This window comes from Vulpes vulpes, chromosome 10, assembly GCF_048418805.1.
Source record: "Vulpes vulpes isolate BD-2025 chromosome 10, VulVul3, whole genome shotgun sequence".
NCBI classification, from domain to species: Eukaryota; Metazoa; Chordata; class Mammalia; order Carnivora; family Canidae; genus Vulpes; species Vulpes vulpes.
Genome location: NC_132789.1, coordinates 28028373 through 28048908, shown reverse-complemented (window position 1 = coordinate 28048908; position 20536 = coordinate 28028373). Strand labels below are relative to the sequence as shown.

General features: G+C 59.5%; 2 protein-coding genes across 4 annotated transcripts in view; one reads left to right on the top strand and one right to left on the bottom strand.

The window, feature by feature from the left end:
- RSPH14 (radial spoke head 14 homolog) overlaps positions 1 to 20536 on the top strand; it is a 77790-nt gene that overhangs the window by 31677 nt on the left and 25577 nt on the right. The gene's annotated exons all lie outside the window — the stretch shown is intronic.
- Positions 1 to 20536, bottom strand: part of GNAZ (G protein subunit alpha z) — a 51603-nt gene that overhangs the window by 16130 nt on the left and 14937 nt on the right. For both annotated transcript variants that reach the window (XM_072723344.1, XM_072723345.1), the window contains exon 2: positions 12396 to 13550. In XM_072723344.1, coding sequence (XP_072579445.1) covers positions 12396 to 13118 — 723 coding nt within the window. In that variant the 5' untranslated portion in view covers positions 13119 to 13550. The remainder of the gene's footprint in view (positions 1 to 12395; positions 13551 to 20536) is intronic.

The following is a 20536-nucleotide window of genomic DNA, read 5'->3' as shown; positions in this document are numbered from 1 at the left end:
GCCCATGCTGTGCCCTAGCCCCGGGGACTGCCTGGACTCCAGGAGCTGCACAAGGGATCAGGGTCCTGGACCTGGGCAGCCCAAGCCACACAACACCCCGGAGGCCCCGGCTGACCAGAGCTGTCCCCCTGGGAGCCTGAGGGGGCCAACCAGGAAACCAGCACCCTGAATATACAATCGTTTGGTTTTGCTTTCTGCTGTCCCTAAACCTCAGAACCAATGATGTATAGGATCTTAGAGATGGAAAGGACTGTCCCGCTCCCACAAGTATCGGCACAGCCCTGGGGAGGGAGAGCCCCCGGGTTAGCGTGATGTGAGTGAGGAGCGTCCTGTCACTTGAGGGGTAGCTTAGGCATGAGAAACGATTCTTCTTCATTTGGGGCAGCAAATTCTCAGGGCAACGTGGGAAGCATGTGCTCAGAAAGGGCCTGGAGCTCCCACCTTCTGCTCCCTTCCTTCATGCTCTGGCCCAGAGAGGGCAGGGGCCCGGGCCGCCCAGCAGGCCACTGGCAGCGTTGGTTGGAGTCTAGGCCGTGGCCCTGCCTGCTCCCCACCGTCCCCACCCTAGGGAGGAATCCTTTCAGAGTTCAGAGCCCCAGCCACTTTTGCTGCAGCTGAAATGAGAACTGTTTCCTATTTGTTTTCGTGTTAAATCCTGCCAGCTTGATCCAAGTCCCCCTGCTGTCAGTCACTGACGGGAAATTAGCAAACAGCAGGACGCAGGTGCGTGCAGGCTGGAAGCTGGCAACACAGATTACAAGGCTGGCCCGGGGCTTGCGGACTGTCACTGTCACTGACAGAGGAAACTGGAGTGCAAACACCTCTCTGCGTTTTCAGCTCCGGGGGACCCCCCGGAGCCCACCAGCCTAACACCCTTGCCTGACCCTGTTTCAGCAAGGAGTGTGCTGCTGTTCCCAGGCCGAGCCCTGTGCCACGCCTCCAGGGGCAAAGGCTACTGAAAGCACTGTAGCCAGTTCCTGCAGGGACATGGGACACTGGGGACGGGACATCTTAATGGGGAGCCTCTACCTATGGGCCATTACTGCCCTAACTCTGGCTTCTCCATCTGCAGGGGGTGAAAGGGGCTAGTGTAGTCTTCCGGGGTGTCAGCCCGGGTAAGAATCTGATTGGGGCAGAGCCCCTCCCACAGAGGGACGACCTACATGTGTGCTGGTGCAGCCACATAATCGGGACATGCTTTAGGGAACTCTGCAGGCCGTGGGACCCTCCGCAGATCCCAGGCACTGCCACGACAGGGGCCTCCAGCCTAGGAATGGCTGCTGCTGGCCCAGTGCCCATCCCTGAGTTTGCCCAAGGCGGGAGCTGCAGGCTTTATCTTGCCCAGGATGCAGTTACTGTCATCAGCACACCCCATACCTTGCTAGGTTCTCAGCAGCAGACACAGCTCTCCTCGTGCTGGCTCTGGCCAAGCCTCTCGGCCCGTTTACAGGCGAGGTGGGGAGGTGAGACAAAGTAGGAAGGGCCTTTGTCTTCACCTGGGAGACCATCTGTCTTCAGGATGTGCAGCAGAGGAGTCACTGCTCCCTGGGTGGGCCCCCAAACACCTCACCCCTTCTACCTGTCCCCCTCTGCTTCACTAGGGGTGTGCAAGCCCGTTGTCGTGGATAGGCAGTGTCGGGAGAGAGCATGGGGTGGCTCAAGGTGATGCCCAGGCCAGGCTACAGGTGGGCAGGACAGTCTGGATTGTGGGGCTCCAGAGCCCCAGCAGCTATGCCTGCAGAAAGCGCCAGGCGGGAGCGGGGACGAGACACCCTCTTTCCTGGGGGGAAGGGTGTGTCAGAGGCTGGCTACTCAGTGGTATGGCCATGGTCTCACTGACTACAGGCTGGACTCACAGTGTGACAGACAGGGGGTCATCAGGCCTCCAACCTCCACGGGTTCCTTGCTGAGCAAAGAGACCTCCTGCCCTCCCTGCACCAGTGTCGCTGGGGGACCGGGATGCCCCTGGATGGAACATGTTCTGTCCCAGGCCTGGCAGTGCCCCACTGCCTTGGCTCTGAGAGCTCTACGCCAGGTCCCCTGGTCAGAGCGTCTGAGTGTCAGAGCAGACCATGCGTGACAGGCCCGTCCAGCACTGCCCACATCTTGATGGCTCTGTGGTGTCATGTCCTGGGGGACATGGCAGTCTGGCCCTAGGAGGCCCACGTGGGACTGAGCGGGAGGTGGGTGGGATGGCTTCCAAGAGGTGGGGAACAGACCACCCTGGAGAATCACGTGGCCCCTGCCCACTCCGCGGTGGGCCGGCCCTGGTCTTGGGGGACCTCAGCCGTGTGCTGGCTCAGCCCACGTGCTGGTCCAGGGGTTGCTCATGGCTGTCTTTTGTGAGAGGGAAATGAAATGGCAGGAGAGTACTGTGTTCCCCACAGGCCTGTGCTGAATCCCGTACCACCTTCCCTGTCACCCGTACTAGGCAGGGGCACAGGGGAGGCCGTGGGGGGCCGGGAGAGGTTCACTGCCCCGCTGAGCTGCCCAGGGTCTGAACTCCAATGCCTGTACTCCCTTCCATCAGAGCACGAGCCCCACGGTTCCAGGCCCCGTGGGCACCAAGCCCAGGTAAAGGCAGGTATCACTAAAACTAGGTCTTGTCCTTGAGCTGAGGGACTGTTCCATTTTACAGATGAGGAAGCCAAGGTCAGACCCAATCATCCAAGCAGAGGCTGTGCAGGACCAGGGGCCACATGTGGCCAGGTACTGCTCCCTCCCGCCTCCTGGGGTCCTGTCCTTGGGCAGACAAGGCTAAGAGAGAAGCCATGGGGGGTGTGCCTGTGAGCCTGGTGGATACTGAATAAAGAGCCATGGAGTCGAAGTCTCCCCCTAATACCTTTCCTGCTGGCCCAAGGGTGGGAAGCCATCCAAGAACTAAAGGTTGCCTCAGTCGGCCCAGGGCCTTTGGCTGACTGTGGCTTTATTAATGAAATTAGAGAAGGTGCATGAGCCCGAGCGATGCCAACTGGGGGTGAGGAAGGCAGGGTCAGGGGGAGCTGCAGCCCGGGGCCCCGGGGCCAGCCAGAGCTTGTTCTCTGGGCCTGAGGACATGTGTCCAGTTGGGAGCCATGCACAGGGAGTAGGGGTGCCTTTTGCTACATCCTCAGTGTCCCCCTCAGATGCCCACGGCCCCTCCCCTCCCCTCAGCTGTTACTCCAATCTCCCCAGAAACTCTAGACCGTCAGAGCCAGTGGGGCCTCAGGGGCCCTACAGATGCACAAAGAGGGGGTCCTGCCTGGAACCTGTTAGCGTTTCTGATGTTTTTCAGGGCAGCTGTGGGACTCCCCCAGATGGCAGACCTCCAGGCCCCATCTAGCCGGTTCCTGAGCGTCCCTAGGTCAGTGTGGCCCCCACTGCTCTCAGACTCCTCCCCGCAGTCTGTTCTTGATACTCAGACAAGTTGTTTTTCAGTTCTCGGATTATAGAAATCGCTTAAAACAATAATAATCTGTGCCTTAAAACCCAGAGCTGTTCTAATGTGTGCATAGGGAACAGAACTAAGGTGCTGGGGAAATTAATGACCCCCCTGGCCTGGGGGGGCCGGGTGGGATGCAGGTAGGGAAGTTCCACTGTGAAGATCCTGGGTAAGCACAGGATGGAGATGTTCTGCGGCCAGTGGAAGGGGAATCCTCTGGAACGGGTCAGGGGGCAGAGGGGGAAGCGTACAGATGGTAGGAGATGCAGCTGCTCCAGAGAACCCTGGTTCCACCATCCCGGGGTGTGTGTGCACCAATGTCCACCCCCAGCACCCCAGAATGCTGAGGACTGGATGCAGTACCTGGAACCTTGCCCCTTCCGTAGGGCAGCCAGTGACCTAGCTCTCCACCACTCCCCACCCCCTGACAGCCCCTCGGTCCTGCTTTTGCTGGCTGCTCCCATGGCCCCCACAGCCAGGCTGGACTCTACAAGGTCCACATTGAGTGCAGGTTACTACTCCCACCTTCATCCTAATCCATCCCGGCCCCTGATATGTGAGCCCCCTTCTCTCCAGCAAGTTGGTCTCTGGGGCAGAGCAGGCCTTCCTGGCTTCTCGAAACCCAAAGAGCTGCTTCACAGAAGTGCCTTGAAGCCGCTGGCAGTGAGGATGGGGCCAATGGAAGTGGGTGCTGGCAGGGCTACCCCAGCCCTTCAGGGGCTGAATGATGCCATTCTCATCTGACCTCAGGGGAGGAAGGGACATCATCATTTCTGTGCCTAGACGGGGAGCTCGCTGCACACAGGAGGTGTGTAAGAAATGCTTCCTGAATGAGAGTATCCCAGGGCTTGTCCTCTCAGATGGAGAAGAATACAGGACGGGCCTGAGCTTGAGCAGATGGGCTCATGTTAGTCTGCTAACGTGCTGACAAAGAGAAAGCAGAACCACCCAGCTCCCAGGCTGCTTCTCTGCACAGAAAGGCTTCTCGTAAATCTGCCTGGGGAGAGTGGGAGGGGGAACCCAGGGCGAGCGTGGAGCCACTCCGGCAAATTACTGTTCTCGAACGGGATGAGCGTGAACAGAAATAACACCTGCGGTCACCGGGCCAGAACAGGGAACTGCTGAGTCTCAGAAAGAGGGACACTGCCCAGCTCTCCAAAATGATGCGGACGGCGAATCCTGTAAATCACCTCTCAGTGAGCCTGCCCTGGTGCTGGCCCTCCTGGCCAGGGCCAGGGTCACTGGTTGCAGTAGGTTGCAGAATGTTTAACAGCCGGCTGGGAGGGGGCTGATGTGCACCATTTGCCAATTTCTGTGATGTGAATACCCTCTCCTGGATGATTCTGAGCTACCAGCATGATGTCAAACAGCTCACCAAGTTTCTAAAAATGGAAAAACTGGCACTTGTGAGCTGGTACCGGCCAGCTGCGGCCCTCCAGCGGGCTGCTGTGCAGAGAGGGAGGTTCTGCTGCTGCTAACCTGGCTTTCGGTGCCCCCCTTAGGCAGGTGTGGGGGGCAGCTCTGCCGGCACAGTGCAGAGAGCGCCTGCTTGCTCCCCTCCCTCAAGGCTTGCCAGCACGAGGGCAAGAGGCTGACCCCAACTTGCCTCCGAGGGAGGCCCCCACCAGAGCCCAAGCTGGTTGACTTCCTGTTTTGGAAGGGCCGCCTGGCTCAGAGATTGGAACACTGTGGACGTCCCCACGCAGATTCTGCCAAAGTGCGTGGCAAAGTCTGTCTTGGTGGGAGAAGCGAGGAACGGGGATGGCGTCCCAGCTGTGCTTAGCAATGGCCTGTGCCTGGGGGGCAAGGGGCCTCTGGTGACACGGCAGGAGGCGACCAGCATGGAAGAGTGGCTGAGATGCTCGATGGCGGCGCTGGGGGGACAAGGATGAGGAGGTAGGGAGGAATGAAAAGGCTGTATTAGGATCCCAGAGTTCCACTATGCAGTGTAGAGCTGGGATGGAGGGGCTGGTCATACAGCACAGCAGGGAGGTGGGGGGCCCTGAGCCCAGTGCCCCGCCGCGTCCTTCTGTTCGGGAGATGTCTGATGGAGGACTGACTCAGGGCAAGGAGTCAAGTGCCAAGGTAGACAGGAAATGGGAGCCCTTCAAGTTTCCAGGGCAAAAGGGAAGGTGGAATGGAGGAAACTGCTATTGACAACAGCCTCAGTGGCTGCATGTCTCCCTGGGAGCAGAGGGAAGGTGGTGTCAGCCCAAGGAATGGAAATATCAGTTGGCTCAAGTGCTAGGGGCCACATATAGGCATCAGGCTGTACTGAGGGGGAGTGACAGCTGATAGCTGCTGCATTCTCTACCCTTTCTCCGCTCTGCCCTCACCCATCACACACCCCATGGGGACTAATGTGAAGGCCAGGGCCCTAGGCGGATACACTGGCTACTTTCTGAGTGGGGGCCATGGGCTCACAGCCAGGGGCTTGCTGAGAACCAGGTGACCTTAGCCCTGTTGGGGCTGGGACAAGGCCTGGGCCACAGAGCAAGGGACCCTGGATGGGCCCAGAGCCTGATGAGCTCACATGGAGGTGGCAGGGTACCGTTCACAAGCACCGACAGCGCCTCTGGGCCGACAGCAATCTGGCTGTGAGTGCACATGTGCCTGTCCCCCTTATAGCCAACCACAGAGAGAAAGAGTTGGTCTAAGCTGTAAAGGGGATGCCGCTGGGGAGAGCTGTGGCCAGCTGAGCCCTGTGTCCCCCTGTACCTGCAGGGGGAGGCACCATCATGGCCTGGCCCCCTTAGTGCCTTTGTCTCTACAGAGTGGCTCGGATCTGCACCTGGGGCTGTCCACTCCAAGGAACCCAGGCCCCTCTGCCAGCAGGCCCGCCTCCTGGCTCTGGTCCAGGAGGTCTCTGATGTCCCAGGGTCATCCATGATTTGTGGAGGTTGTAATAACTTGGATGTGGCCCTGGCACATCCTGAGATCGGAAGGAGGTGCTCAGGGAGATCAGTGCTGGGGTGGGGGTGGGGAAGGGCCGGCCTCCGTGCAGGTCAGTGACATGCCTTCCCAGCACTGTCCCAAGTCTCCACGGTACAATTCCTGGATCTATGTCTTCGACTGGATCAGGGGCAGGAGGCAGAGTGTGGATGTACTCTGCTCAGGCTGCTTGTGGTCCTGCCACTGATGGGGTGAGGGCAGTGCCCACCCTGACAACTACTCAAGTCTCTTGAGGCCCGGGGGGGGGGGGGAAGCGCCCATGCCCCCAGGCCCTCCCTGGAGCATCCTGTACCTACAGGACATGGGGATTCCAGAGTCCCCTGGAATCTCTGAGGGAGCAGTGCCAGCCTGCCATCCCCTGAGAGCCAGACTCAGCTCTGGGACACGTGATGCTGATCCATAGGCCCTACTTTCCCCATTTGCAAAGCTGGCTGGTTAGGACACATGTGAGATCCCTTCCAAATCTGAGCTGGGGTATCACCCCCATCTGGCTGTTGCCCTTTCTAATCACCTCCTCCTTTGGCCCAGCTCTGGGATCTCTAGCTTTGCTAACCATCAGTAAATGCCTACCTATCTCACTGCAATCCAGTGCATCACCATCAACGTGCGATTTTGTGACACGACGCCACTTTTAAAGGCACTAAGACAAGCTCCTGTTAGGGCTGAATGACAAAGCAGTGCCGGGGTGCAGGTACACAGTTTGTAGGACAGCCTTGAGCAGCCCCCTCCTCTGGGGCACACTGCACACCTCTGCCCCTAGGGCCTGGCACTTGCAGGGGCTCCCAGAAAGGCTGAGTGTCCCAGCAGCTACACTCAGAAGACAGGGCCCTGACCCCTGGCTCTTCCCCAGCCTGCATGTTTCCTGCTCCATCTAGTCTGCTGAGTACCAGTGTGTGCCAGCCTAATGTCCACAGCCCGTGCCACAGACGGTGGGTGAATGACAGCGCTTTGGGCCTGGCCTCATGGTGTGGTGGAGCTGTGACCTGTCCCAGGGGAGCTGAGGGCCCCAGGATGAGGAGGGGCCACTGGCTGGGGCTGAGCAGAGGTGACAACCACAGTCTGGTTTTGTAGCACCCGTCACCTGCAGAACTTGTCTCCCTACAGGGCATGTCCTCGTGTTCAACTCATCACCCCAGGGACCCTCTTCCACACATGTCAGCCAGCTATCTGTTAGAGAAGAGCGGGGACTCCAGGCCTCCCACACTGAAACTTGCTGTGGCCCAGACCATACCCTGTTGTGGCCACAGTTGGTTCTGCATGAAAGCAAAGCAGGGGACACCCCTGGGAATTGCTCCCTGCCAGGTTCTGAAGGAGGGGGCAGGTGTCCCTAGGTGGCATGAGGTTTGTAGAAATGATACCACCACTGTGCTGGGTGTGTGCCCCCTGCCCCCCCCCCCCCCCGCCCCAGCAACCTGTGCCTTCGGGAAACCTGGGTTCACCTCAGCGTCTGGCCTCTAGTCCGGGCCTTGCATCTGCACAGCACGTCTACAGCAGGTGCACAGCAGGCCCTCTACAGAGCTCAGAACACCAATAGCTCTGCCAGAAAATGGGCAACTAGGGAGCTCCCTGTGGGTCTTCATGTGAGAACACTGATGCTCTATAGCCTGGCCTTTTCATCTGTCCCTTCTAAAGAGTGCCTGTACCATTAAGCCGCCATGCAGTCCACTAGCAGATCTGCAGGGGCAGAGGTGGGGGGGGAAGTGCCCACCCCCCTGCCATCTGAGATTTCCAGCAGGGTGTTGGGGCCCCACCTGCTGACACGGTGGGATGGGTGGCTAGCCAGTGGGCCTCCGTGCCTGAGTGGGGCCATGGCTGAGCCTCTGAGTCTAAAGCTCTGTCTCTCTTTACTCCTGGAAGAGGCCATGGGACGGACCCACAGGCAGGCAGAGCTGCCAGGAAGTGGCATTCCCACAAAAGGCAGCCAGAGGCAGGGAGGCCTGGCCGCAGATAGCAGGTGTGGTTCAGGGAGGGACCATGACTCGTCCTAAGCCCAGGCACCCCCACCTGTCCCGCCTGCCCCGTGACTGGGACAGCAGGCACAGCTGCCACCTCACATGATGGGGCAGGTGACACATCCATGGGCTGTGCTCTAGCCTCCTGGCCTCTCTGAGGGGACCCCTTGTAGGGACAGTAGATGTCCACCTGACTGGAGTCCCCAGGCACCTGCCAGGACTGTAGAGGGGGGTGGGGCCCCAGGCAGGCCCAAGGACCCCTTAAATCCTTTCAGGATCAGGGCGGGGAATCATTATGAAGGCTGGGCGTGGCCCCGTGCATCTGCTCATTGCCATGGTCCACAGACACCCCGGAATCGGCCTCCCCTGCCCAGGTGCTGCCCTGTGCTCCCTGCAGCCCTCTGCAGCCCTCCACACCCAGGAGCCTAGAGATCCCGACGTTACCCTTGGCAACGTGCTGACGCAGATGCCAGCGGGCGGGGGGGCTGGGGGAGGTGGTGGCGGTGGCTGTGGCTCGTCTGCCAGGCATGGGGGTGGGGGGCTCCACCAGCCCGCTGTCAGAGCAGACAAGGCTCCTGGAGGCCTCAGGAGCCGAGCAGGAAAAAAGATCTCGAGGAGCCCGGTCCAGAGCCTGGCGCTGGGCCACCAGGTTCCCTTGGTTTCTGTAAAACTCGGCGTGGCTGGCTCTTGGCTCTCATGCCTCTGCTGGGGCCCAGGGACAGTTGAGGGCCCTTGAAAAGAAGGCACCGGGGCGGCCCTGTCCTGTCCCGATGGCTGCACTCGCTCGCTCGGTCAGGCGGGAGGAGGGCAGGGGCACAGGGGGGCGGGCCGGCGGCGGGGACAGTGCTGCGTGCGGGCGCCGCAGGGGCAGGCTCTGCTCTCCGCCTGGCCCGGCTCTGCCCCGGGCGGCCAGCCCACCGCACGGCCAGCGGCCGGAGGAACCACGGGGGCTATTGTCTTTCCTCAGCAGCCTGTTTGTTTTCCATCCTGAGATATTGCTGGTAGAGCATGAAAGGTCACAACTATTTGGAATCCAGTGAATTTCCAGCCTCGCTTGAGTTTCTCATGAAGAATTTCCTTTTCTGGGGAACAACCACCTCCCCGGGCCTGCTGAGACCAGGGTGGCGGGAGCGGTGGGGTGCAGGCCTGGCTGCTCTCCCCTCCCTTTAGAAAATGCCTTGAGCAGCTCCAGAGCCCGGCTGCCTCCAGGAGGCAAATACAGGCCTTCCAGAGAACCCCTCCCCAGCCAGGCTGGGCGGTGCCATCCCCCCCCAGGGCTGCCAGCTGTGCACCTCCCACCCTGGGGAGAGGGCTGGGAGCAGCCTAGAGATGTGAGGGCCTTCGTGGGGCTGCCTGTCCTGCCGTTCATGCCCCCAGTCCAACTAGTCAGCCGTTCACTAGCACACAGGTGGGGACCCATCTGTAATGACAGACAGGCTGCAATAGAGGGGTGTGCTGGCGCTGGGGTCAAGGAAGGTCTTTCAAGGAGGTGATGCCTGAGATGAGACCTGAAGGGCGGGGACAGGCAGGGCCAGGGTGGTCACACACTTAAGGCCAGAGACAGCAGAGCGTGTGAGGAAAACAAGGCCAGGAAGGCCAGAACAGAGAGGAGAGAGGCAGGGGGGAGGCAGGGAGGGCCAGGAAGAGAGGGAGTACAGGCCAAGCCTTTCCTTGGGCCCATCTTTGAGGACACTTGGGCCACCTCCTAGTTGACAGGTTCAGATAGCAGAGATGATAGCTAAATACCTCCATGAAACACGGGACCAACTCGGGGCTGAGGCATCCCGCCTCCCACATCCTGCCACACCTGTGGGCACAGGCTGGGCTGACAAAGCTTGCCAACAGATGGTCTGGGAGCCCAGCCCAATGCTGAAGGAACTTGCCACCTTGCCCTGGAGATGACAGACTTAGCAGCCCGAGATCCTGGCCTCAGGAAGGCCCCAGAGCACAGGCTATCACCAGCCTCAGGACATGGCAGAAAAAGGCGGAAGGCCGGAGAGCTGACCACAGGAGCACCATGTGGCTGGCAGACGTGCTCCGCCACTGTCCTGGGGCCTCGCCCGGGCCCCTGACCTGGGCCTTGCGTCACAGCCTGGTCAGCCCCGAGCCTTCTGCTCAGAGCAATGCCTCATCAAATAGCCTGAACTTTCCCATTGGCTGGGATGTCCCTCTGCCCAGAACCTCACACGGCACCAAAGTGGGTGTGGGCAGAACAAGAGGAGCTAGAAACCCTAGAAACCACACAGTGCTGGGAGCAAGGCAGGCCTGTCCCGTGGATACAGTGTCCTTAGCCTAGGCCCCTGACACCATCACTGCCTGGCACAGCCCTGGAGAGACCCCTGGGTGCACACAGGACAGAGGGGGAGCCCTGCCTCCTGTCTTCACGATCACCTGCAGCTGTTTCTTTCCCCTTCTCCAAAAGGCTAGATTTCCTTGAAAACCTTGAAAGACACAGACCTTCTCTCCATCCAGAAAAACGCTCAGGCACCCAGCATGGTGGCCGCAGCCCAAGGCTGTCTGTATACTTTCTTGGGGCCGCAGCCCAATTAAGACTCCCAACTGAACCCAAAGAACAAAGCCACCACCTGCCTTAAAAAAGACTGAATGAAGGGCCAAGCCCCTTCCTTGCCATTGCCCAGGTCCCCTAGGCCCTGGAGGCTGACCCCCCAACCCCATTTCCCAGCACAGTGGGTCCCCCACCAGGACCATCATCACCCTTCCCCCTGCCAGACAACTGCGCCCCCTGAGCCGCTGGCACCCACAGCTCCATACCATGTATGGCTATTTGTGGACCCGTTTGCCCCCACACCTCCTGCCCCCAGCGTCAAAGGCCTCAAGGGCAGATTGCGAGTCTCTGTTCAGTGCTCCTGCCTGGCACAAAATGTCCTCTGTAGGACAGCCTGGGCCACCCCCCACCCCATCCGGCTGCTCAGCCTCCACCACCACTCCCGGGCACCCAAAGCCCCTGTGGTGCCTTGTGCACTGGGCTTTCTGCCTTGGTTGCATCTGCATCATGCTGCCCACCCTCTCCCCTTCGAGCCCCCACTGGCTCAGCACCATCCCTGGGTGCTCCTGGGTACCTCCCTGCACTGTGTCCCCTCTATGGGGGCTCCATCCACCCCCTGCCTTTGAGCGCCCTTCTCCATGCTGAGAACCACGGTGTTCAGGCTGAGGGCCTGAAAAAACCCCCATACCCACCCGACCCCTGGGGATTAAGCCTCAGAAACAGTTCTTAACCCTGTTGCTGCCAGACTCTAAGGATCCCAATGGGGCTGTGGGGCCGTGGCTACAGTTCCCAGCACCCATAACAGTGCCTGTAATCATAGGGGTTTTGTGTATTTCCTGGATTGCTACATAGACCAGCAACCGGATGACTGGCCTGGGCCTTGTCCCCATTCATGTCCTGCCGAGCTGTCAACCTCCCTCCCAGCCTCCAGGGCTACTCCCCTACACACCTGACTGCACCCCAAACTCACCCAGAGCAGAGTCCCTCATAGGGCCCAGCTCCCCCTTCTTCCTCCCCAGTGAGCCTTCCCTGTGGGCCAGGCACCCCAGGGCCACTTTTCTGGGCTCCAAGCAAAATGGTCTTGGGGCCAAGGAGTAGGCCCCACTTGGCAGAGGGATGGCTGTCTACGCCCTGGGCATTTCGGGCATGGGTGTGGGCTGCTCGTGGCACTGAGGCAGGGGCCACCTGGGTACCTGGGGTCTATGAGCATCCTGAGGGTAGTGCTGTCAGCAGCTGGGTGAGGACATCCCTACCTGGTGGGGCCCGAGGGTGTGGTGGTCACTCAGAGGGATGCAGAGACCCCGAAGGCCCGTGAGGGACCCTCAGGTCAGAGTGGAACCTGTCCGGGCTAGTGGCCCCCAAGAGAGGCGCCACAGCAGACGGTATCCCAAGGCCCTCCGGTGCCCGAGACACCCACCACCCACCACGCTGTGCTCCCAGAGACGGCCCCTGGCCGGAGCCACCATGCCTCAGCCTCGCCTGCCCTGCCCACCCCCTCAAGCCCACCCACTTCCCAGGAGCCAGCCGAGGCGGGGACAGGCAGGGGAAAAGCCCGCACACTCACCGTCTGGTTGTCCTCGTAGAGCTTCAGGTCGTAGCCACTAAGCTCCACACAGAAGATGATGGCCGTGACGCCCTCGAAACAGTGGATCCATTTCTTGCGCTCCGACCTCTGCCCGCCCACGTCCACCATCTTGAAGGTCAGCTCCTTGAAGGTGAACTTGTTCTCCACGATGCCCGTGGTCATGTCCCGGGAGCGCAGAATGTCCTCGACGGTGGGGATGTAGTCGGGCGCGGCGATGCGCTCCAGGTCGTTCAGGTAGTAGGCGGCGTTGTCCTCCAGGTGGTACTCGCTGGAGCGGCCGAAGCAGGCCTGCGCCCCGGGGTCGGCCCACAGCCGCCGCATGACGCCCAGCAGCTCGGGGGTGATCTCGCCCTTGCTCTCGGCAGGGCCGGTGAGCGCGAACAGCTGGACGGCGTCGTAGGCGCGGTCCGGGTTGTGGAAGTCGATCTTGAGGGCGGCCAGGGCGCGGATGATGCGGGTCAGCGAGTCGATGGCGTTGTAGATGATCAGGGGCTTGTACTCCTTGCAGGCCTCCAGGTTGAAGCCGCCGCTGTGGATGATCTTCATCTGCTTCACGATGGTGCTCTTGCCCGAGTTGCTGGTGCCCAGCAGGAGCAGCTTGATCTCGCGGCGCTGCCGCTGGCTCTCGGAGCGCAGATGGCGGTCAATCCTCCGGGACCGCCGCGCCGCCTCTTTCTCCTCTGAGCTTTGCCGACATCCCATGGTCCGGCAGCGGCGGGCCCAGATGCAGAGCACGGGACGGGGCGCCGCTCCCTGTCGCCGCCGAGCGAGGCGGGGGGGGGACGCCGAGACGCGGGCCGCGGTGCCCGGCAGACGGAGCGCGGCTGCCCTCGGAGCGCTCAGCGCGGGCGGCGGGGCGAGGCCACGCCACGCTGCAGCCCCTGCCCCAGCACCTCTGCTCCAGCCGGCATGGCGATCGCCCGGGGCGAGGAGGCGGCCGAGCCCTCCCTCTAGTGACTCTCCACCTGCCCGGGCCACTGTGGGGCCCGATCTGCCGCCGTCATGCCCTGTCCTCCCGACGGTGGGAAGCCGGACTCCAGCGTCTGCCTAGGCTGCTGCCGTCTGGCCGCCGCTTGCCGGACGGTGCCGTGCGCGCTCCCTGCGGGCCCCCTGCCTTGGGCATCCGCCCTTCACCTGCCAACACAGAGAAGAGGGTGAGCCTACCCCCGCCGCAGGCTGGGTGGGAAAGAGGGAAACCGGGCCTCCGCGGGAAGCAGCCTGGGGGACCGTGAAGCACACCCGCTCCCCTCCCTGGGACTCCACTGAGTTGCACCCCACTCCACGCCTCACACCCTGCCTGGTCAGCCAGTGTGCCTGAAGCCTGGTACTTGAGGAAACGTGCCCAGAGCCACACTGGGACGTTAGCCTTAGGGTTTCTGGAGCGAGGAAGGGAGTCCGGGGCCCTGCCGCCCCTCCCTCCCCACCTGCATCCGGCCAACTGCAGCCTCAGTCTCTGGGTCTGTTGTTCTTTAGGATTCCATACAGAGAACCTGCTCTGATGTCCTCCCCTCACCATCACCTCCCTCACCCTCTCCTGTGGCTGCCGGGGGTGTACCCACATGTGTCACAGCATCAATGGGCCTTGGCCCCTCCTTGGTTTACAGTGGGGTCCGACACCAGGGTAACTGGATGATCTCCCCTCACCACCTCTCATGGGAGCTGGGTCACTCCTTTGCTCTCTCAGGGCAGGACATTCACCAGGAGGAGGCTGGCGAGGCCTGGCAGTAAACAGACAGGCAGGGAGCAGAGCAAGGCAGAGGTCTCGGGCGGGGAACACGGCAGCCTGGCTCCTGGTGGGTGAGGTGGGTCAGTGAGGAGAGGCTTGGGCTGGGCGGGCTGAGTCAGGGAAGCAGGGGCTGGGGGGTACAGGACAGCAGCCAGGTGTGGGAGGCAGGTGAGCCAGAGTATGTCTGAGAGCATCAGGAACCACTGAGCCCAGGGCAAGGCAAGGGGGGCAGCCCGCAGACTCCCTGGTCCTAGGCCAGGTCTTTCATGTCCCTGTTCCCACCTTGATGGTCAATAAGGAACAGCTGTGCTCACACCCTGGCCAGGGCGTCAGCACCTCAGTGCCCAGCCCTCAGCCAGCCACCTGCTGACCCAGGATACCTGCAAGCTCTTCCCAGGCCTCCCCCGATGACCTGTGAGTAGCTGAGCCTGGGCCCTCCCCACCAGGGCAGGCCCAGAACTCCGGCTCTGCTCCCATCTGGGAGCCTGCCCACAACCTCTGTCCTGGCCTGGCTGCCCCCTGCAGCCTCCTCACTCTGCCATGGCCAGCACTCACCCCCCACCCCCGATGCTCCCTCATGGCAGGCCCTGGATGGCAAGGACCCTGAGGCCCGTTCTTTCCCTGGACCCACTTGCCTCTGTAGCCAGGGGCCCTGCAAGCACCTCTCATGCCACCTCTCCCCCTCGGTTGAGCCTTCATGTGTCCCCAGTGCTCCCAGGATGATGAGTCTCATCCCAGCTGTGTGGCCTGAGCACTTGACTCCACGTCACAGAGCCTGTCCCTCACCGGTCATAAGCATCTGTTAGAGGTAGAGCGTTCAGTGCAGCGTCTGGAACCCAGGCAGTGGCAGCTAGTACCCCCATGTCCTCATCACCTGTGGGTGCTCCCTCAGAACCAAGCATAGCCTGTGGGCTAATGTAGCCCAGGGCCTGGGAGCTGTGGGCACTTGGTGAGGGCTGGTGGGAGAGAGGAAGGGAAAGCCTCAGGCATGAAGAGGCTGAGGACCTGGTGGCTTCTCCGTGGTCCCACCGGACCATGAGTGGGGGACATGCTGGCCATGTAACCACCACATGAGAGAGATCAGGGAAGGAATTCAAGCAGCAGTGAGTTCTAGGTTGTGGAATTTCAAAGGATTTTTTCCTTCTTTGCATTTTACCATATTTCCTGTATCTTCCTAAATGAATTTTTTTTTTCTTTTCTTTTTTTTTTTTAACTTTTGTTTTAAGAGAGGTTTGTAAACAAGCGTCAGGGCATGGATGAGGCCCTGTCTCTCATGCTATCCGAGACTTGCCTCTTCCCTCCCCAGGCTGTGAGTGTGTGGAGCGGGGGCCCAGTGGCTGCTCTCGGGGCCCCTGCTGAAGACCCAGCAGCCCCTCAAGGTGTAGGAAAGAGTCCAACATCCCCAGCAGCCACCCAGGGCTCCTGGGGCCTTCACTCCTGCACGAGTGCCAAGGTTCTCCCTCCTGAAGGCAATGCCAGCCATGCCAGGGGTGACCCATGCTGTCATTACTGTTTCCTTCAACTTGTGTTTGAGAATCTGAGGGACACCCAGGCCCCAAGTGACCAGTTCTCCCTCGGCTGGTCACTGCCACCTAGACAAGCAGCAACCAGGCACCAATTCTCCATGCCCTGAGGCACCCTTCAGTGACCCCACTCTTGGGATGTGGTCTAGCTGAGACGTGACATGGCCTGGGGTTGTGCAGGCCAGTCCCCTGCCTCCATTCAGAGCTGCACCCAAACAGACCAAGACGTTGGCTGCTTCCTCGCATGACCTCCCTGTAGCCAGATCCTTCTCAAACCCAAATCCCTCCTCTTACAGCTTGGGCCGGGGGAGCCTGCCAGGCTCAGCAAAGGGCTGTCCGCGGGGGGGCTAGCTCAGCCACCACTCATCAGTGGCCCCTCACCTGCTCCCGTACCAGAACTTTGCCTCTTCACAGGCCAGCTCATGCGTGGCTGCCACCCTGCCAGCAGGGTGTCCTGTCCCACCTGTGGCCTGTACCTCTCCACTGCATCCTTCCTTTCTTTGGTCTTTCCTGCCAGGGCTGGGGTTTTCTTAGAAAAATGGTGATGCTCTTACCAAATACCATATACATAAAATTAATTTAAAAATGGATCAAAGACTTAAATGTAAGACCTAAAAGTACAGTATTAGGAGAAAGCACAGGTCAAGAGCTGCATGACATTGGATTCGACAGTGATTTCTTGGATATGACACTAAAGGCTACAGGCAACAAAATAAAAAAAGAGACAAACCAGACTGCATAAAAATTATAAAATTTTGTGCATAAAAAGGCACTATCAACAGCTAAAATGGCAATCTACAGGATGGAAGCAAATACTTACAAATCATATGTTGGATAAGGGGTTAATACCTAGAATATACAGAGAAGTAAACCTCAGCAGCTCAAGGAGCAATCTGCCTGGAAATTGGGTAAAGGACTTGAACACACATTTCTTGAAGAAGAAATCTTTAAGAAGATAAATGAATGGCCAGTAAGCGCATGAAAAGATGCTTGACATCACTGTCAGGACTATGCAGATCAAAACCACAGTAAGATGCCACCTCATGCCTAGAAGGATGAGTACTGTATTTAAAACAACAACAAGAGAAGAATGAGCAGAAATTGGCTCCCTTGTGCACTTTTGGTAGAAATATAAAATAGTACAGCTGCTATGGAAAACAGTAGGGTGGTTCTTCCCTCAAAAAAATTAAAAATAGAATTACCAGCAATTCCACTTCGGGTATATACCCAAAAGAATGGAAATCAGGGTCTGGGGAGAGATTTTTGTACACCCGTGTTCATAACAGAACTATCTGCAATAGCTAAGAGGTGAAAGCAACTCCAGGGTCCACTGGCAGATGAACGGACAGGTAAAATGCCAGACACACACACACACACACACACACACACACAGGAATATTATGCAGCCTTAAAAAGGAAGGACACCTGCTACAACACGGATAAACCTTGAGGATTTTATGCTCAGTGAAAGAAGCCAGTCACAAAAGGACAAGTACTGTGTGATTCCCCATATATGGTCCTTAGAGTCGTTAAATTCAGAGGCACGGTGCCCTTAATATATTTAATACCACTAAACTGTAAACTTAAGAATGGTTAAAATAGTAATAAGTTTTATAGTATGTCCATTTTAACACCACAAAAAGGTCTTGTGGGTGAGTTACCCCCAAAATAAAAACAGGAGGCCACGTGGTACAAGAGAAAGAAGCAGGCCCCCTGCCTCCTGGCTTCACCCACCAGTGGAGGGCCACTTGGGACGCACATCATCCATTCCGTGGGCTGGAACCCTGACCTAATGGCCCCCTGCTGGGACCAAGATTCCCCACCCAGCTTTCAAGTCCAAAGCCGCCCTAAGAAGGCATGACTTGTGTTTTGGCAAGTGCGTGCTCCACAACCCCAAGGCCAAGGGCTGGGCTTCTGAGAATCAGGAGAGTAGTCTGGGGGCAGTGGGCGGGCAGCCTGGGGCTGGCTGGGTGGTCCCTGACCAGTGCATCCACAAGGCAACGTGGGAGTAAGGGGGAAGGAAACAGCTAGGAGGCAATTGTGTGCACCAGGCCAAGCCTGGGAGCTTTTGCCACCTACATGGGGCAGCCACCAACAGACACATCCAAGGTGGGTCCCTCTCTTAGAGGCACCCTCATCTTTCAGATCCAAAGAGGCAAGGCCTACTCAGAATTCCCCCTGTGGTTCTGCAGGGCTCAGCCACATCCCAGGGTATATCGGTGCTCAATGTTGGGGATTGGGCTGTGCACGGACACAGGGAGGGGGGCCTGTGAACAAGAGTATTTGCTGAGGTCCCATTTGGACCCATCCTGAGGCTTGGCTTCTTTGCCTTTATGTGCGATTCCTGCCAGTCCTCTCTCTCTCAGTCTAATCTGGGCTTTACTGGGCCTCGCCGCCATTGGCCTGGAGATGAAGAGCCAAGGGCTGGATGACTACACGATTACCTGGTTCAGTAACTGCTCACAGGTCCCTGGGGCCTACACCCACAAACCCCATCCCTTACCACCACCACCACCACAGCACTGCTGGGCTGGCTGGAAATTACTGAGGAGTGGGTGAGGGAAAGAGTGTACCAGTGAGAGGAAGGGCGCGTGCAAAGGCCCTGTGGGCAAAGGGAGAGATGAACCATGGCGTGCCTGGGGAGCTGAAGGACAGTCAGAATGGTTGGACAGAGAGAGAGGAGGGAGTCACAAGTGAGAGGAGGAGGCAGGGACATTCACGGGCACCTACTGTGTGGGTGCAGAGCTGTGGCCATGTGGTTGTGTGTGTGCGCGTCTGGGGTTACACACACGCACATGTGTATGTTTGCAGGACTGTGTATGTGTGTATGCACCCATCTAGGTATGTGCCTGTGTGTAGGTCCACGCATGTGCATGGGAATATGTAAGTGCACGCCCATGCCTGTGGGTGGCTACCTGTGGTGTGCCTGAAGCAGAGGAGGTACGAGCTACAGTGTGGAACGGGGCTGAGGTGCGTGAGAGGGACCAAAGGGAGGAGTCAGGGCCTACTAACCACTCACCAGGGGCTTGGGGGGCGGGGGACACACGACTGCTGAATGAATCAAAGACGGGCGCCTGAGTTTACGCAGGTGGAGGGAAGTGAGAATCAGATCAAAGGCAGCAAAGACTCTGTGATGGGGAAGGTGCCAAGCTGCACAGGAGCAGGGTCAGGGGTGCTGCTTAACCTAAGGCTGCAGGTCTATGGAGGTGGGCAGGGCCCTGACAGGTGCTAGGTGACCACGAGCGGATGGTGACGGGAGTGGAACAGCTGGTTCAAAGGCTCTGGGCTGAGAATGTGCTTGGCCAGTCTGAGGGTCAGGAAGGAAGGTGGGGAGCTGGCATCTAATGTGAGGGGGTCACTGTAAGAACTCTGGCTTTCTCTCTGAGTGAGCTAGAAGCCAGCCAAGGTTTGAGCAAGGAGTGCCCTGTGTGTGACTAGAACAGGGTGCAGCTATCCAGGTGACATGTGGACTGTATGATGGGCAGTGCCTGGTGGCAGAGCGGTGGTAGGGTTCGGGCACCCCAGGGTCTGGCCAGTAGGCTGGGAGTGGGGCCATCCTTGGAGAGGGGATGCTGGGAGGAAGTGGCAGGTGTGCCATGGTGGGCTCTGCAGACATGTGGCCCACCGTGGCCATGACTCTTGATGAGCTCCATCACATCCCCTCACGGTCTCCCTGACTCACCTACCCACTTGCCTGTGTACATAAAGGCTGCCAGGATGCGATCCCCAAACCCAGAGCCTACTCAGGGACCCCTTGACCGCAGCGTGCAGGCCAGATACTTGAGCACACACACCACATATGCTCTTTAAGACCTGCCCTGCCCTGCCCCCCAGGCCCCTGACCTTGGTCCCTGCTCACTTCCTGACAGGCCCAGCCCGTCCTCACGTCTCACTGCCCCCTCCCCCCAGACATGACCCTCTCAAGTCTCCATTCACGTCACAGATGCCAGGTGACACTCCTGAGCCAGGGGTGGGGACATGGTGGAGTACAGTGCTCTCTGGGGCCTTTCCACACTCTGCTGCCCTGTACCCCGGATGCCCACCATGCAGGCCACGGCTCTCCCCAGGCATGCCCCTCGTGACCTGGCACAGAGCCCCGGCACTGTAACACGTCCGCTATGGTCCTCACTAACGGCTGACTTAGGGGCCTGGGCAGAGCAGGGCAGACCAGGGCTGTGCGACACCAGCCCCTTCTGTATCCACCCCCCCCGCCCCGAGAAAGGGAGCCCAGAGCCAAGGTCACCAAAGTGTTGCTGCCCAAGCCGGGCTAAGCCAGAGGGTCTCCAAGGAGAGAAGACGGCTTATCAGCTTACCGGGCTGGAGAAGGCCTGGCCTCGGCGGGCGGGGCTCGCTCGTCACCGGGCACCCACTTCCTTGGAGGGAGGTGGAAACAAGAAGCCAAACCCCTCACTCTGTGGACTCCCTCCCCACCCAAGGAAAGCCCACTCCACGCAGAGTCCTGGACCATCAGAAAGGGAGGAGCCAGGGAGGGGAGTCTGACCCCACTGAAGAGGCAGGCCCATGCCTAGACTGAATGGCTAGAGAGGCAAGGTTGTCTGGCGCCCAAGCAGAGGCCACTCAGAGGCCAGCTGTGTGTGTGTGTGTGAGACCACAGGTAAAACCCCAGAGGCAGAGGGCAACTCAGGTTTCAGGGCCAGCAGGCAGGGCGAGACCACACACCTAGGGCACTGGTGGGCCTGAGTCTTCTTGCACAGGTGACACATGCACCCAGCCTGATGCTCCCTGGGGAGTGCTCAGCCCCTAGCGTGAGGATCATCAGCCTGAGGTCCTGGGCCTTTCCACCCCCCAAGAGCTGCCGGCCCGTTGCCCCCCCATGCAGGCCAAGCATCAGCCTGCCAGGGCAGAGCTAT